Source organism: Alternaria viburni (assembly GCF_023758015.1).
Source record: "Alternaria viburni strain BMP 2772 chromosome Unknown scaffold_8, whole genome shotgun sequence".
NCBI classification, from domain to species: Eukaryota; Fungi; Ascomycota; class Dothideomycetes; order Pleosporales; family Pleosporaceae; genus Alternaria; species Alternaria viburni.
This window is the reverse complement of record NW_026055777.1, coordinates 545,592-560,831: the sequence shown is the minus strand read 5'-3', so window position 1 is coordinate 560,831 and position 15,240 is coordinate 545,592. Positions and strand designations below refer to the sequence as shown.

At 54.5% G+C, this 15,240-nt stretch overlaps 4 protein-coding genes across 4 annotated transcripts; 3 read left to right on the top strand and 1 right to left on the bottom strand.

Annotated features, from left to right (window-relative positions):
* Positions 1–204: 204 nt before the first annotated feature.
* J4E79_004625 (uncharacterized protein) lies at positions 205–1,351 on the top strand (the record flags this gene model as incomplete). Its single annotated transcript, XM_049353508.1, has 2 exons — positions 205–331; positions 381–1,351. The coding sequence occupies 2 exons, from the start codon at positions 205–207 to the stop codon at positions 1,349–1,351; spliced, it is 1,098 nt and encodes a 365-aa protein (XP_049211956.1).
* Positions 1,352–1,790: 439 nt separating this feature from the next.
* Positions 1,791–5,805, top strand: J4E79_004624 (uncharacterized protein; the record flags this gene model as incomplete). Its single annotated transcript, XM_049353507.1, has 5 exons — positions 1,791–1,798; positions 1,889–3,486; positions 3,535–4,544; positions 4,592–4,945; positions 4,993–5,805. 5 exons carry the CDS (start codon positions 1,791–1,793, stop codon positions 5,803–5,805), a joined length of 3,783 nt encoding a protein of 1,260 aa, XP_049211955.1.
* A 164-nt stretch (positions 5,806–5,969) lies between these two features.
* On the bottom strand, positions 5,970–9,023 carry J4E79_004623 (uncharacterized protein; the record flags this gene model as incomplete). Its single annotated transcript, XM_049353506.1, has 1 exon — positions 5,970–9,023. One exon carries the CDS (start codon positions 9,021–9,023, stop codon positions 5,970–5,972), a length of 3,054 nt encoding a protein of 1,017 aa, XP_049211954.1.
* Positions 9,024–9,497: 474 nt separating this feature from the next.
* On the top strand, positions 9,498–14,849 carry J4E79_004622 (uncharacterized protein; the record flags this gene model as incomplete). Its single annotated transcript, XM_049353505.1, has 2 exons — positions 9,498–14,240; positions 14,292–14,849. The coding sequence occupies 2 exons, from the start codon at positions 9,498–9,500 to the stop codon at positions 14,847–14,849; spliced, it is 5,301 nt and encodes a 1,766-aa protein (XP_049211953.1).
* Between the last annotated feature and the right edge of the window lie 391 nt (positions 14,850–15,240).

Below are 15,240 nucleotides of genomic sequence, written 5' to 3'. Positions count from 1 at the left end.
TCTGCTACCCGACGGGCGTGTGTTGACGGCGAGTGGTGGTCTGGGTTGCGGAGCGGAGAACCCCAGATTAGTCGTCGACGCTACCCGGGCCATGCATCAATTCATGTCCGAGCGCGTCTGGCGTGCTGGGAAAAAGTCGCCGCGGCGGTCCCACCTGGGCTGGGAGCAGCGTGCAAGCTGTCTGCACCCTCGCCCAGCACCGCCATGGAGTCAATTCGCCCAGCCCTCGCCAGCATCCGGCTGTCGGCGCCCAAGAGAGCCTACAGACCCCTCTACCAATGTCTGCACACATCAGCGGCACGGGGCGCCACGCCGCTGCCTCATCCATCGGGTAGGAGACACGACGTAGCCAAGATGGCTCAGCAATTAACGTCTGACAGTACCCGGACCACCGCCTGCGACGCCCGAGCCACAGCCCTCAGATGCATCTGAGCGGGTTGCAAGAAAGAGGCGGCAGGCCGACATGATGAAGCAGGCGCGCGAGATGCGCGACGTCTACGCCCCCACCAACAAGCCCAAGAACATGCTGGCCAAGCGCTTCTGGAAAGACGTCTCGATCAAGGAGGACGAGGGCGGCCTGCAGGTCTTTCTCGACCACCGACCTGTCCGAATGCCGAATAAGCAGATCCTCACGGTGCCCGCATCGAAGCCCCAGCTGGCGACTGCCATTGCCCTCGAATGGGATCTCCTCATGAGCGCGCAGCAGGCCCTCAAGAACGACTACATCCCCATGACCTCGCTCGCCGCGCGTGCAATTGATATCGAGGCGGCGGACAAAGAGGGGAGGGAAAACATCAGGAATGATATCCTCAGCTATTTCATGCGCGTGCTGGACACAGACACGCTGCTCTGCTGGGCGCCCGCAAAGGTCATGAACGAGACGCTCCAGAACGGCAAGACACTGCGCGAGCTTCAAGAGGAAGTCGCCACAGGCATCATCGCCTACCTCCAGACACATGTGTGGCCTGGTGTAGAGATCAAGCCCACGCTCGACCCCGAGACCATCATCCCCACCGAGCAGCCAGAGATGACAAAGCAAGTGATCCGGGGTTGGTGTGCAGGTCTCCCAGCCTATGAACTCGCTGGACTGGAACGCGCGGTGCTGGCGTCCAAGAGCCTGCTAGTCAGCGTGCGGTTGATCCACGAATGGGGCGAAGCATTTGCGCAATCGCGAAAGGTGACTGATGCGCCGCGCTTCGGCATCAAGGAAGCCACCGAGGCCTCGAGTCTGGAGGTTACGTGGCAGACGAAGCAGTGGGGTGAGGTAGAGGACACGCACGATGTCCAGAAGGAAGATCTACGGAGGCAGCTTGGTAGTGCCATCATCCTCGTGGGCGGCGACTCAGCCTAAGCATGTGAAGATACTATGTAGACAATGTACAACATGAACATTTCCAATGCACGTGTCAGGACGTAGTGCTGTACCTAGGCAGGGCCAAAGCTTAGCCTCACCAAGCTGGAGTCGCCCAATGCACGCATTCACTAGGCGAATCCGCCATGACATATGCCCGAGCAGGATGTTGGGATAATCGCTCGGTAGCCCAGCCTAGCGGAGCAATAGTCGTGATTCGCTGAAGCAGCGGCCTGGATGGTGCGCCCCTGACGAAAGCCCCCAAAACCGTCACGAAGCCCCGCCGCGTCAGTGGTGAAATCCTACAAAGTCGCAACAGCTGCACACGATCTATAGAATACAGGACTCGGTGCTGACACACATCCAACCGAACCCCTCCTCCCTCTGCCCGTCGCCTACAGGCCCGCATATCCTTGGCCCGTCGGCCAATCACACAAGCATGGAAGGGTAGGTGCTCCAAGCCCGCTGGCGTCATGGCGGGGGACATGTGGAGGAGGACGGTGATAGCCCAGAAGCACGTCTGACAGCGTATTGCAGGCACAAGCGCTCCAAGTCGTCGAGCGTCAAGAACCTCCTGTCGCGTGTCACTTCCAAGCCCGACGGAGCTGCCGCGACCACAGACAGCAGCGACACTTCGCCGCCCAGCACAGCCGTCTCGGCCAGCTCGCAGCCCGCGCAAGCTAGACCAGCAACATCGGGACACAGTCGCAGTGTGTCCAAGAAACACAACCCACACCTCTCGACCAGCATGTCGAATACAGGCGCCGGGCAGGACAGCCTGAGCCCCGTCTCGCCCAGCGTCCAGCAAGCGCCCAGCTCGCCCACGGGCAAGTCAACTTCGATAGAGCAGTCGGTGAAGCTGTTCCGAGTATTCGAGTCGCTCCGCAATGGCGACACCGCAGCCATATCGAGAGCCATCAGGGACCAGGCAGGGCCAACAGACGGCGAAGAGGGCAGGTCGTCGCTGCAACTGCCCAGCGCGCGCACGGAAGGAACTTCCATCCTGCACCTGGCCATACAGTGCGCCGAAGTGCCCGTCATCGAGTTCGTGCTATCCAACGCGACGGCCACACCAGACTCGCCCATCGACATCAATGGCCGCGACCGCGATGGCAACACCCCGCTCCACCTCGCAGCCACGCTGGGCCGCGCACCCGTCGTCCGAATGCTTCTCGACCAGCCTGGTATCAACGACTCTGTCACCAACTACAACGGCCAGACGCCCTTGGATCTCGCTCGCACACCGGACATCTTCCAACAGCTACAGCTCTCGCGATCCATCTTCATTGACACCAACGTCAAAAAGATACAGCACATGGTTTCCGCTGGGGACATGGACTCACTAGAGAAGATACTACAGGATGCTAGGATAAGGAGTACGCTGGATGTTAACGGCGGAGAGCTGGCGACTGACCCGGTCGTAATGGATGCGGGCGGTACCCTGCTGCACGAGGCAGCCAAGAAGAAGGACATCAAGCTGGCCCAGCTTTTGCTGCTCAACGGAGCTGACCCGTTCCGTCGTGACCGCAAAGGCAAGCTTCCTCAAGACTACACCAAGGACGACCGCACGCGCGCCATCCTGAAGCGATCACCCGCCGCAGCCGCAGCCCAGAGGGGAATTCAAGAAAAGACCATACTCGCAGGTGGACCCCCGGGCCAAACCGCGACAGAGAGCGGAATGGGCGCAAGAGAGTCGCGTGAGATGAAGGGCTACCTCAAGAAATGGACCAACTACACAACCGGATACAAGTTGCGGTGGTTCGTGCTTGAGGACGGCGTCCTCAGCTACTACAAGCACCAGGACGATATTGGGTCTGCATGCCGCGGTGCCATCAACATGCGCATCGCGAAACTGTACATGGATCCCCAAGACAAGCAGCGATTTGAAATCCAGGGCAAGTCGTCGGTCAAGTACCACCTCAAGGCAAACCACCAGGTTGAGGCTAAGCGATGGTACTGGGCTCTGAACAACTCAATCCAGTGGGCCAAGGACGAGGCCCGCGAAGAGGAGAAGCGGGCGAACCAGGACCAGGAGATGCTGAAGCAAGCCAAGATTGAGCAGATCAAGGGCGAAGGCGATGCGTCCAGTATTGGCAGCTCCAAGGTAGCACCAAGTTCGCGAAATTTGACTGCTGGTAAGTGTCACCAACTTCCGACCATGCATGACACACTAACACGTCCAGCATCCACTCTCGGGGTCCCTCACCCAAGTCTGGACAACACATCCTCACGAACTGCGGTCAGCGTAACAGAGGACCCAGGAAGTGCCTACGAGCCTAGCATGAACGGCCAAGGTCTGGACAGAATGGTCAGCCACATGGGTACCGCTACCATAGCTGGCGACGACGAAGACGAAGACGACTACGGCGACGATACGAGCAGTCATGAGATGAAGCCCCAAAGCAAAGACGCATTCAACATCACAGCGCAATCGGCTAAGCTACAACTCGATCTCCTGACATCCGTGTCGTCAGCACTCCAGACAGAGAGGAGCCGAACACCCGACCTGAAGATTTCCGACCCAATGATGCTACAAGCATTTGCTTCGTACGAATCCGCTATCGGGAATCTGAAGGGGCTAATTGGCGATCTGCTTCGCATATCCAGAGATCGTGATGCCTATTGGCAGTACCGCCTAGACCGCGAGGCCAATGTGAGGCGCATGTGGGAGGAGAGCATGGCCAAGGTGGCAAAAGAGCAGGAAGAGCTCGAGAACCGGATAGGCGAGTCTGAGGAAAAGCGACGGAAGCAGAAGAAAGCTCTGCGGGAAGCCTTGGAAGATTACGAGACGACTGGCCCGAAGCCGGATGTCAAGGACGACGAGGACGACTTCGCCGACGCGCCAGAAGATGCCCAGCAACAGACGGATATGACATCACATGTGGGACTTCCTGCCAAGAGCCAAAAGGTTAGGAGGAAGGCTACATTTGCAGACATTGCTGCCGATATCTCAGACTCCGATTCGGAAGATGACGAGGAGTTTTTCGATGCTGTTGGTGCTGGCGAGGTCGAGGTTGTTGAAATGCCTGCAGCTGCACCCAAGGAGCCCACGCAAGTAGATATTCCGGCCTCTTCAGACGACCCATTCGAGAGGAAGCACATGGAGATTGCCACGGCATGGGCAGGCTACGAAGATGGTCCGCGGAAAAGGCTAGCAATGGATGCCGATGACAGGCCTAAGATATCACTATGGGTAAGTTTGATGACGTAACTAGTTGTGCAGATGCTAACATCGTTCAGGGTATTCTGAAGTCCATGATTGGCAAAGACATGACCAAGATGACACTGCCTGTCTCTTTCAACGAGCCCACTTCCCTGCTTCAGCGTGTCGCCGAAGACATGGAGTACACAGATCTCCTTGACACCGCTGCCGAACGCGACGACTCTACCGAGCGACTACTTTACGTGGCTGCATTTGCTGCGTCAGAATATGCTTCGACTATCGGACGTGTTGCCAAACCTTTCAACCCCCTTCTTGCCGAAACCTACGAGTATGCCCGACCAGACAAAGGTTACCGTTTCTTCATCGAGCAGGTCAGCCATCACCCGCCGATTGGTGCCGCCTATGCGGAATCCAAGAAGTGGGACTACTACGTAAGTACTAGAAGTATGTTCTCTTTACCATTTCTAACAACGTCCAGGGTGAATCTGCTGTGAAGTCGAAGTTCTATGGAAAATCTTTCGACATTAACCCTCTCGGAACTTGGTTCCTTCGTCTTCGCCCTACCGTCAATGGTGGGAAAGAGGAGCTCTACACCTGGAAGAAAGTCACCTCCTCGGTAATCGGCATCATAACTGGTAACCCCGTTGTCGACAACTACGGTACTATGGAAATCACCAACTGGACGACGGGTGAGAAATGTCTGATCGAGTTCAAGCCTCGTGGTTGGAAGGCTTCGTCAGCTTACCAAGTGGTTGGTAAGGTTTTCGATAAAGAGAACCGGGTCCGCTGGAGTATCGGTGGACGATGGAACGACAAGATCTACGCGCGCTTTACGCCGGGCTTTGAAGATGCAGACGTTGAGAAGAGTGGGAAGAGTTCAAAGCACGACGACAACAAGGCTTTCCTGGTCTGGCAAGCTCACGAGCGTCCAACGGGCATTCCCTTCAACCTTACCCCCTTCGTGGTAACTCTCAACGATATTCCCGACAAGCTTCGCCCGGTCGTCGCACCAACGGACACGCGTCTCCGTCCCGACCAGCGCGCTATGGAGGACGGCGAGTACGACTTTGCGGCCGTGGAAAAGAACAGGGTCGAAGAGAAGCAGAGAGCGACTCGCAGACAGCGAGAGGCTGAAGGCAAAGAGTTTGTACCCAGGTGGTTCCACAAGGGCAGGTGTGAGACTACTGGCGAGGAGTACTGGGTGTTTAACCATGAGTACTGGAAGGTGCGAGACCGTGTCGCCAAGGGAGAGACGACATGGCAGGATGCCGGCGCGGAAGACATCTTCTAGACTTCCGTTCAATCTTCTCTATGAGGCTCGCTAGTAGGATAGATACAGGCGATTAATGTGCATGGGCATATGTCTTCTTCGAAAAAGCTTCTCTGTACAAGAGGGCCATTACATGCTTATGCTAATACATCTGACTATCCAATCCACTGCATCGGTCATCCCATCTACATATCCCCGTCATCCAACTCAACATAAAGCCTCAATTCCTTCTCCAACATAACCCTATACAACCTCCCCTTATCCTCCTCCCCAAACACATCCCTCGCTTCCGTAAAAGCAGGCATGATGTATTCCTTACACCAAGGCAGATTCCTCAACCCAGCGTAAAACGTATCCTTGACCCGTTGCTCCGCCTCCTCAACGCGTACCTCCCATCTACTCTTCTTGCCATCCCTACGCGGTCTCTTATTCGCCCGCTGTCTCTCCGACTCATCACGTAGACACCTTATCTCAAACTCCACATACGCTTTCCACAGCGCGGGACACCGGGATCCAGTGGTAGACTCCGTCGCTCGTTTGTACAGTGCACGAATGGAATGCGTCGTCGAGCCTGCGATTTCTCCCTTGAGAGTTTCGTAGTGTATTGCGAATGCCCAGCCCGCTATACTCCTTTCTTCGGGGCTTTGCAAGGCGTTCTCGTGCATGATACCGCGCACGCGATCGTCGATGGAGAAACGGGCTTCGTTGGCGGCGTAGAGAGCGAGGAGGATCGTGTTGGTTGGGAAGCGGGATATGAGGGGTTCGAGAGTCGTGCGGATGAGAGAGGGTTTGACGATGGGGGCGTGAATGGTGTGGTGGGTCAGGAGGCTGGCGATGGATTGCGCGTGCAGTTCTGCGACGGCGGAGATGGAGATGTGGTGCGATGTGAACCATGAGGTAAGGTTGGCGTGGAGTTCGAGGGCGTGTGAGGCGGAGTTGTTGTGGGTGAGGTAGGTTAGGAGGGCGAGGAGAGAGGTGCTTGTTATTGCTGTTGTGTAGTCGTGGTGGAGGAGGGCGTGTTCACTTTTCTGGCTGAGGGTTAGATGTCCCATCTCCAGGAAAGTGTTACCAGGATGCGAGTCCTTGGGTGCGCCGGCTGAGAGGTGTCCCTTTGGTGAGACAAGCCGCCATAGAGCTTCGCTGTGTTCGCCTCTTCGGAGCGCTTCCCACACCCAATTGCTGAAGAGTTCCAAACTCCAAGGCGCCGATAGCACGCTAACCCCCTTTTGCATAGATAGCGCCATGCTGAAGACTTGATCTGCTTTGGCTGAGTTACCTAGACGCGATTCGACTAAGCCATAGGCGTTGTATAAGCGCAGGCTTGACGGACGTGCTTTGAGTAATCGCTTTGCGGACTTGAAAGCTTCAGATGGGAAGTGTCTCGATTCGAAAGCCAGCAGATACTCTCCTATGATATCATCGCTCGAAGGATCTGAGGCTAGGAGCTTGAGCAAGCGCCTGACGAAGTCAGCATCAAGCCTGATGCCATCTAGTAAGAAGCTTTGCTCAAATAAGAGTTCTGTAGTCATTTGGAAGTGTTTTGCCGAGTAGTTTGAAAAGCGTCTGGTGGCTTTGGTGAGTTCCGTAGAATCGTCGGTGTCTGGGGACACAGTGTGCCAGTAGCGCTGCAAGAACGGATCAGAGGACCAGGAACGTTGTTGCGGTATGCGATGTGGTAAATTTGGCAAGCCGCAGAAACACAAGAAAGCCTCAATCAGCAGCATTGCCGGTATCTCGAGCGATATGATGGTCAGGTATGGCTCGACATCAGAGAAGAAGATTGTGTGAAATGCATCGTCCTCTGCTACATCGTCCGACGTGCGACCAGGTAGACGTAACACCGATGTAGCCTCTACTTCGCGCTTTCGGAAATCTTCAAAGACCCCATCCAGTGCTTCTTTGTCCAGCAGTGATGAAGGTCCTGGGGGTGGCGCATCATCTGTGTTGCTGTGCTTCCATCCCTTGGCTCCGCACTCTCCCACACGTGCTACTTCACTTTCCCAGAACTGCTCGAAAGCCTGCAAATCTACGTCTACTTCTGGTCGTAGCAAATGATGCTCGAGTAAAGCTTGCCATACGGCGAGAGCGAGTTCCTGGTATCCTGCATCGTGTGTCATGGATGTCAAACGTAGCAATATGTGCAAGGTCTGTTCCGGTGACATTTCGCTTTTGTTTGTACGAAGCGACTCGATGCATTTAAAGAAGGTCGCCCGACACTCCTCAAATTTGAAACTTGTGAATCGTGATTGCACAAAGTCAAGATACTTCATCCACAGCTCCACACTCTGAGGATGCTTCGCAAGCACGTCCTTCCATTTGCTAGCCAGTCTGGCGCCGTCCCAGGCCCTTTCTGCTTCTTCCAGCAGTCCTTTGTGCAGCTCCAGCTTGCTGTCTTGATCCGCGCCAATCTTTTTCAAGGCCTCCTCGTATGTGGAGATACGTATATCAGCAAGATGTGCTCTATCAGATGCAGTCAGCTCAGCAGATGGTCTTTCGAGCTTCAGCATGGCCTCTTGGTGTTTGATCAGTTCCAGCCAGCTTTGGAGATCTTCAGGATGCTGTTTTGTCTGCCGTGCGAGCTGCGAGTTCTTGCGAGTGACTTCAGTGTCGATTATGACATCAGGGTCCGACTCATATTGCGTGTCTGGATCCACAGGCTCTGTTGACTTTGGCCCTTCGATGGCGCGGTAGTCTGTCTCAGGCTCCATTTCGGCATCTTCGTCTGCACTGTCATCGCGCTTCCTCTTGGTATTTGCAGACAGTGACATAAAATCCTGAGAGTGATCCACATCGGGGACCTCGGCCATCAGCAGCCGCAAAGCGCGCTCACCCGGCTTGTTCGCACGCTTGCTTGTCAGCAGTCGCTCTTGCCGTCTTCGTGTCGTTGGCGTCACGAGTATTTTCCGATCGGCTGTGTACTCTCTATCGATCTTTTGGTTTAGAGAAAGACCGAGTATGAAGCCATGACCGAAGCGACGATAGGGCGGGATGTCGTAACGGTTCATTGATCCATAGCGCAGTACGTCAGGATCTCCGCGTCGGTCGCTGAAGTAGGGCCTGTCTTTGCTTGAATCGTGCTCGCGAATAACTCGCTTTGGTGATGGTGATCTCCCCTTGGTAGAATGTTTTTCTTTTGACGATCGTTCGGCATTCTCATGGTGTTGGGGTTCCTTGGGTGGCTCTGGGGCGGCCTTGGGCTTTGGCCGGAAGCTCGCAAACTTGGGGATGTTCGACGCCATTGCGCAAGGTGCAACGCCAGCAATCCTCTATCTGTAGATGGAGCTTCAGGCTAGAATCATAGTTGTGGTCGCTGCTTTCAGTACAGGAATCTATGCGACGCGCGTAGTCATGAGTCATGAGACAAATTGCGCATTGAGGAGTCAGACATGTTCCTCACAGAGACAGGACTGGCAGGCGTATGCCTTCTACTGTGAAGACAAAAAGGATGGAAGACCAGAGGTAAGACGTTCGGAGAGATGAAAGGCGCATGGCACGTGCTCGGGAGTCCGGCGGCGTGTCTGGCTCGAGCGGCCCGCCGTAAAAACCATTAGCGTGAAATCTTGCCTTCCCGAAATTTTGTATGCGCTTCGCCAGCTTCAAGCTTTCAACCAATCCGCCACGACAAACTCTACGCTGTTCCGCTGCGTCTCATGGCTCATCGCATTACCCGAATCATACCCTAGAGCCTGTCATAATAACGAAAACTTCCGAAAATGGCGACGGCTCTCCAGAAACAGCTCGCGACCATCGCGGCTTCGAGCACCCATCAGCTAGACCTGCGCGCGCAGAAGTCGGCGCATGGCAAATCGCTACTCTTCGATTCCAAAGTCGCCGCGTCGCAATCCTTCGAGACCGTCTACCTCATCTGCTACGATGGCTACAAGGACCTCTGCGCATTGGACTCGCGGTTCCTGCGCTTCTCCAAGAATCTCTTCAGCGAGCAGAGCAAGGCCGAGGACCGCACCCAGATGACCAAGGATGAGAACGCCAAGCTGAACAACGTGCTCGAGGCGTTCATCACGCTGGTCGGACCAAGACTGCTGTTGAAGCCGGCAGAGAAGGCTCTCGAGTGGCTGGTGCGAAGATTCCGCATCCACGAGTACAACACCGAGACTCTCGTCTTTACTTACCTGCCCTACCACAACACCCCACAGTTCCTTGCGCTGCTCTCCATCTTGCCCCCACAGCCACCGCACGCCATCCGATTCCTCTTCCCGTACATCCAGGCCCCGACCAACGTACCGCAGCGAACCATCGCCTACACCGCCATCAACACCCCACAATTCTTCAAGGCATACCAATCATACGTCGCAAAGGTGGTAGAGGCGGGACACCAGGCCTCGCACATGCTGTCCTTCTGGTCGGGAATCACCGTTGAAGCTATATACGGAATAGTGAGCAATGCAAGCATTGGCAGGAAGGATCTCCAGGCTCAGGGAACTGAAAAGCTAGTCCTGGAACTGCTCCCGGTTCTCAATACTTGCATGCGAGCCAACCACGGCGCTGACACGGTTCTGGCTTGCTACGCCATTGTCATCATGATGGTGAGCCAGGCAAAGGTCGGAGACAAGGTTCTGGATGGGCTGATGGAGGCTGTCATCGTAGCATATGACGAAGCTTCCCTTCAATCGTGCCTTGGCTGTCTGGCCATCATCGCCATGGAGCGCTCCAAAGCGCAGGTTCCAGCCAAAGTATCGAGGAGATTACTCAAGGTTCCCCATCTTGTGCAGAAGTTGACGACAGTGTCAAAACAATGCCAGGTTCAACGACTTGTTCTAGGCTGTGCCCTTGGCGCTCTCAGCGATACTTCCGACGAGAACTGCAGGGTTTTCCATGAGCTAATCGCCTCAGGCCTCCTCGGCACATCGCACATTCAGATGGTGCTATCGGCATTGGTCCAACTCCTCCGCGACAGTCCACCGGGCTCCGAAGAGCACGGAGAACTGCTACAAGTCGCTACTAAGATGGCTGAATCAAAAGACCTACAAGCAACGTTACAAGAAGCGGCGAAGCAGCACAATGTCAATCTGGAGTCTCTGGGACTTACCGTTGTCCAAACCTTCGAAATTGAAGATATTCCGGGCGAGGACTCTGACGAGGAGATGCTTGATGCGGATGATGACACAGCCGAGAAGCCTGCCATACAACTCCCAGAGCTTACTGTAAAAAGCTTCCTCGACGCCGGATCAGCGACCGAGTTTTCAGAAGCGGCCAACGTTTTCGAGCAGGCTGTGACGACTAAGCAAACACGGCGATTCCTCGCCTCGGACGCATTGCACCAAGAACCCGCTCTCAAGCAGCCACTCTACCTTTCATTTCTCGCTCGCGTCTGGAGTAGCTCCCGACCTGTCGCCATTCGCGTTGCCGCCCTCCGTGCAGCCGCATCATCGTTCGAAAAGCTTGAGGCTGCACATGTCTTGCAGAACATCCTGCCATACCTCGTACACGCACTTGCAGATGCATCGCCAATTATCCGACGTTCAGCGGCTGCATGCGTTGGGTCTCTGGTACGAAAGGCTTCCGCCAAGTCGAAAACACCAACTTGGGGCAAGTCCGATCTGTATGGGAAAGAGTCGAAGAATCTCGCAGAACTCAAGCCTGAAGATGTCCTCGTGTTTGTTTCCTCGATGCTACAGCCGATCCTCGAAGAATGCGTCATGGACTCAAAGTTCGCCATTCCCGCTCTTCGCGATGTCCTGGAAGGGACACAACTGAAAAATCATCCGAAGAATACGTTCAAGATGCAGACAAGGACTTCTATTCTTGCGTTTTTCGCCAGCCACGCGAGATTTACACCGGTATTGCGTGTCCGCCTCGGCTTACTGCCGATGCTAAACATCCGCGGAAAGGTCTCCGACTCCGTTCGTACCAACTCCGTGATCCCCTTGTTGACCGAATGGGCAACCTTACCGACAGCTTCCGTCAACACCATCTGCGACAGCGAAGGGCTCTCGCTCGATGAAGTGGAGCGGGCTCACATTTCCGCGACAATGCCCAGGGAGGCGATGAGCGCGAAACTGCTCGAGGACATCATCTCTGGGACTTTCAACACGGAGCGTGAAGCTTTAGTGATGGCCGCCTTTGATCGCATTCAAACCTCATGGTCTTCCTTCAGATCTGAAGCTCGTCACGCGTTGGCTCAGTGCATGCTCAGCCTATCAACCAGTGAAAGTGACAAATCTTTCGATAAGCTTCGTAGAGAACGATCCGTTGAGATTCTGCGCAACGTTGACCTTGATTCTGCCATCCTGGTCACCTTCTTGGAAAGCATTCCATCTCCCACCTCCATGCCCGAAGGACCGCCTTCAGCGAAAAGGCGAAGGACAAGCAAGAGTGAGATGGCTCGAGTCGAGCTTTCATCTCAAGACGATGTTCAGCGACTACTCCGAAAGCTCACGTTGGTACTTGAGTTGGTTGAAGGGTCAAACCCTGGACAGCACCCGACACTGTTCAAGAACCTTTTCGGCATCTTTGCAGAACTACAGCCACTCAAGCAACAGTCTGGGTCCGAGCTAGTGTATCTTCAGAGTATTATTCTGGGATCACTAAGCCCGATCGTAAACACATTGAAAGAGCAAGCCGACACCGCCGACTACCAATCGGCAGTACGAGCGGACCTACTCATCGACTGCATTCGACACTCCAGCAGCCCACAGGTTCAAAACAGCGCGCTACTTCTCATTTCCAATCTTGCCTCATGGGTTCCTGATCTCATTCTTCACAATCTCATGCCTATCTTCACCTTCATCGGATCTACTCTGCTTCGCCAGCATGACGACTATTCCGCTCAGGTCGTTGATAAGACTATTTCTCGGGTCGTGCCTCAATTGGCTGCCTCTCTCCGCTCAAAACACAGAGACTTCATCGCTGGCGTGTCCGACTTGCTGCTCAGTTTCACTGCCGCCTTTGAACACATTCCCCTGCATAGAAGGATGAAGCTATTCACAGAGCTTGCTCGTACGCTAGGCCCCGAGGATTCGCTCCCGGCTATCGTGGCACTTCTTGCCGATCGCTACCACAGCAAGGAGCAACGAAGGTTCTGTGCGGACTTGCTACTTCACTTCGAACCTGTCCACACCCTCGTCACCTTCAAGGGATATGTCGATCTCCTCACTGATGCCGTGGGACCGAAACCCCAGGTCGCGGAAACACTTTTCAGTCTCAAGGAAAAGACAAAAGACAACAAATTCGACCTGTCAATTCAGAGTATGCTGTCGTGTTTGACAGATCTCGCGCTTGACGATAAGGTGAAAGCACACGTTACTCGAGCGTACAGAAAGAAGGATGACCCTGAACGACCACGCAAGATCTTTGCAAACATCGTCGAGACTACTATTCAACTGTCAAAGAAGCTTGCAACAAACCCCAAGACCTACGCCGGATGTAGTCGTGTTCTCGCCAGCTGCCTAGACCTCCTGCCAACGACCGACCTTATCAAATCAGCACAGCTACTTCTTGCGAGCACAGACTCTCACGTCCAGGTAGCTGCCGTCAAGTCGGTCGAGCTGCGCGCGGGCACCGCCAAGCAGAACGACCGCAAATCTGTAGAGGCCCTGATCTCTTTCTTGCCTAGTGTTCAGGATCTACTGGAACAATCTCCTGACATGGATGCCAAGATGGTCTCTGTCAGCTGCATCGATCGCATCGTCGACCGCTTCGGGAAGAAGGACGTATCTGCTGTTGTATCAGTAGCTCAAGTTGTGTCCGGTCCCCAATCGCTTTCCAGCAGCGATGATCGCCTTCGCATCCTCTCCCTCCTCTGCCTCACATCTGTCGTTGACGTTCTCGAAGATGAGGCCATCTCGCTCCTCCCTACCGTGTTGCCAACAGCATTCCAATATCTATCGGATGCGATCGAAGAGGAAAAGACTGGTCTTCACAACGCTGTGTTTACCGTGCTTTCGAACATTGTCGAGCGCTTGGGCTACATGTTCTCGCGCGACTACTTGGACACCGCTCTTCGACTATGCCAACGCTCTGCCGCTGCCGATCTGCAACAGTCCTGCGACGAAAGCCGCAGCAGTTTCTTCCAGAGTGTATCTGAGCATCTCGGTGCTCAGGAAGTGTTCGCTGCTATCAAGTCAACGTGGCCACATGCCGCCTCTCAAGGCTTCGATGCGTCACTTGAGCAGCTTGAGCTTTTGCGCGCGACTGTCAACAATCAGACCAAGGCTAAGCTTGTCAAAGCCAGTCCGCCCCTCTTCACTCTACTTCTGCAAACTTTCCGACTACGTGAGACGGTCCAATCTACTACCGTCGAAGTTGATGAGGAGGAGCTGGAGCAGCTGGAGCTTACGCTTATTGATTCCGTCATCTCTATGGTACTGAAGCTCAGCGATGCTACATTCCGACCGTTCTTTGTTCAGCTTGTGGACCAGGAGGGCCCACTGTCGAGCAAGCCTCAACAGGCTGTCACCTTCTACAAGTTCCTCGGCGCCTTCTTCGACAAGTTCAAGGTACGTCTTGCTCTTTCATTCCCCATCAAAATATCACTAACACACAACTAGTCTCTTGTAACAAGCTATTCGAGCTACATCATCGAGCATGCCGCGAAGCTGCTGACTAAACTTGCTAAAGAAGACTCTGATGTTACCACACGCAGGGCTGTGCTTGACGCTCTCCAGAAGACATTCCAACACGATCAAGACGGCTTCTGGCAAGCGCCATCTCACTTTGGCACCATTATGCCACCCCTGCTGTCCTTGCTCAGCCTACCATCTGCATCGACATCTACACCAGAGGACAACACCAACAACGTCATTCCTACCATCACCGAACTTGCTGTTGCATCTGCATCATCCATGGAGAACCATCGCGAGATGAACAGCATATTGCTGAAGAACATGAGGAGCGACGACAGGAACACTAGGTTAGCGACAGTGCTGTGTGAGCAGAGCTTGACGAGGAGATTAGGAGAAGAGTGGCTGGGTCTACTTCCTGAGATGCTGCCGTTCATCAGTGAGCTCATGGAAGATGACGATGAGATGGTCGAGAGGGAGTGCCAGAGGTGGAAGAATGGTATGGAGGAGATTTTGGGAGAGAGTTTGGAAGGCATGCTACAGTAGTCTGTTGCTGCATATGTTTGGTATAGATTAGCAGCTCGATATGTATTGGCGAATACACGCATTCATTTGCTTGTCACTATGCACCGCTCCCCATCGCTCGTCTGATATTGCGCTATATCATCCATCACATGTCAATCTTAGCATTCACCACTATTCACAAATGCTTTCACTCCTATATCGGGCAGATGCCACCAGTTTGCCCCAGAAGACCGCTGACGAGGTCAGTGCAGCGACCATGTGCTCTTCGCTGGGGCCTGGATAACGGGCACTCCCCTTCCGCATATAAATGACGGGTCCATCTCCCTATACTACACCTGATTCCACCTTGGCTTGCATACCGTGTATCACACTCGCGGGAATACTTTCTTGACTTCCGGCAACGTTGACATCA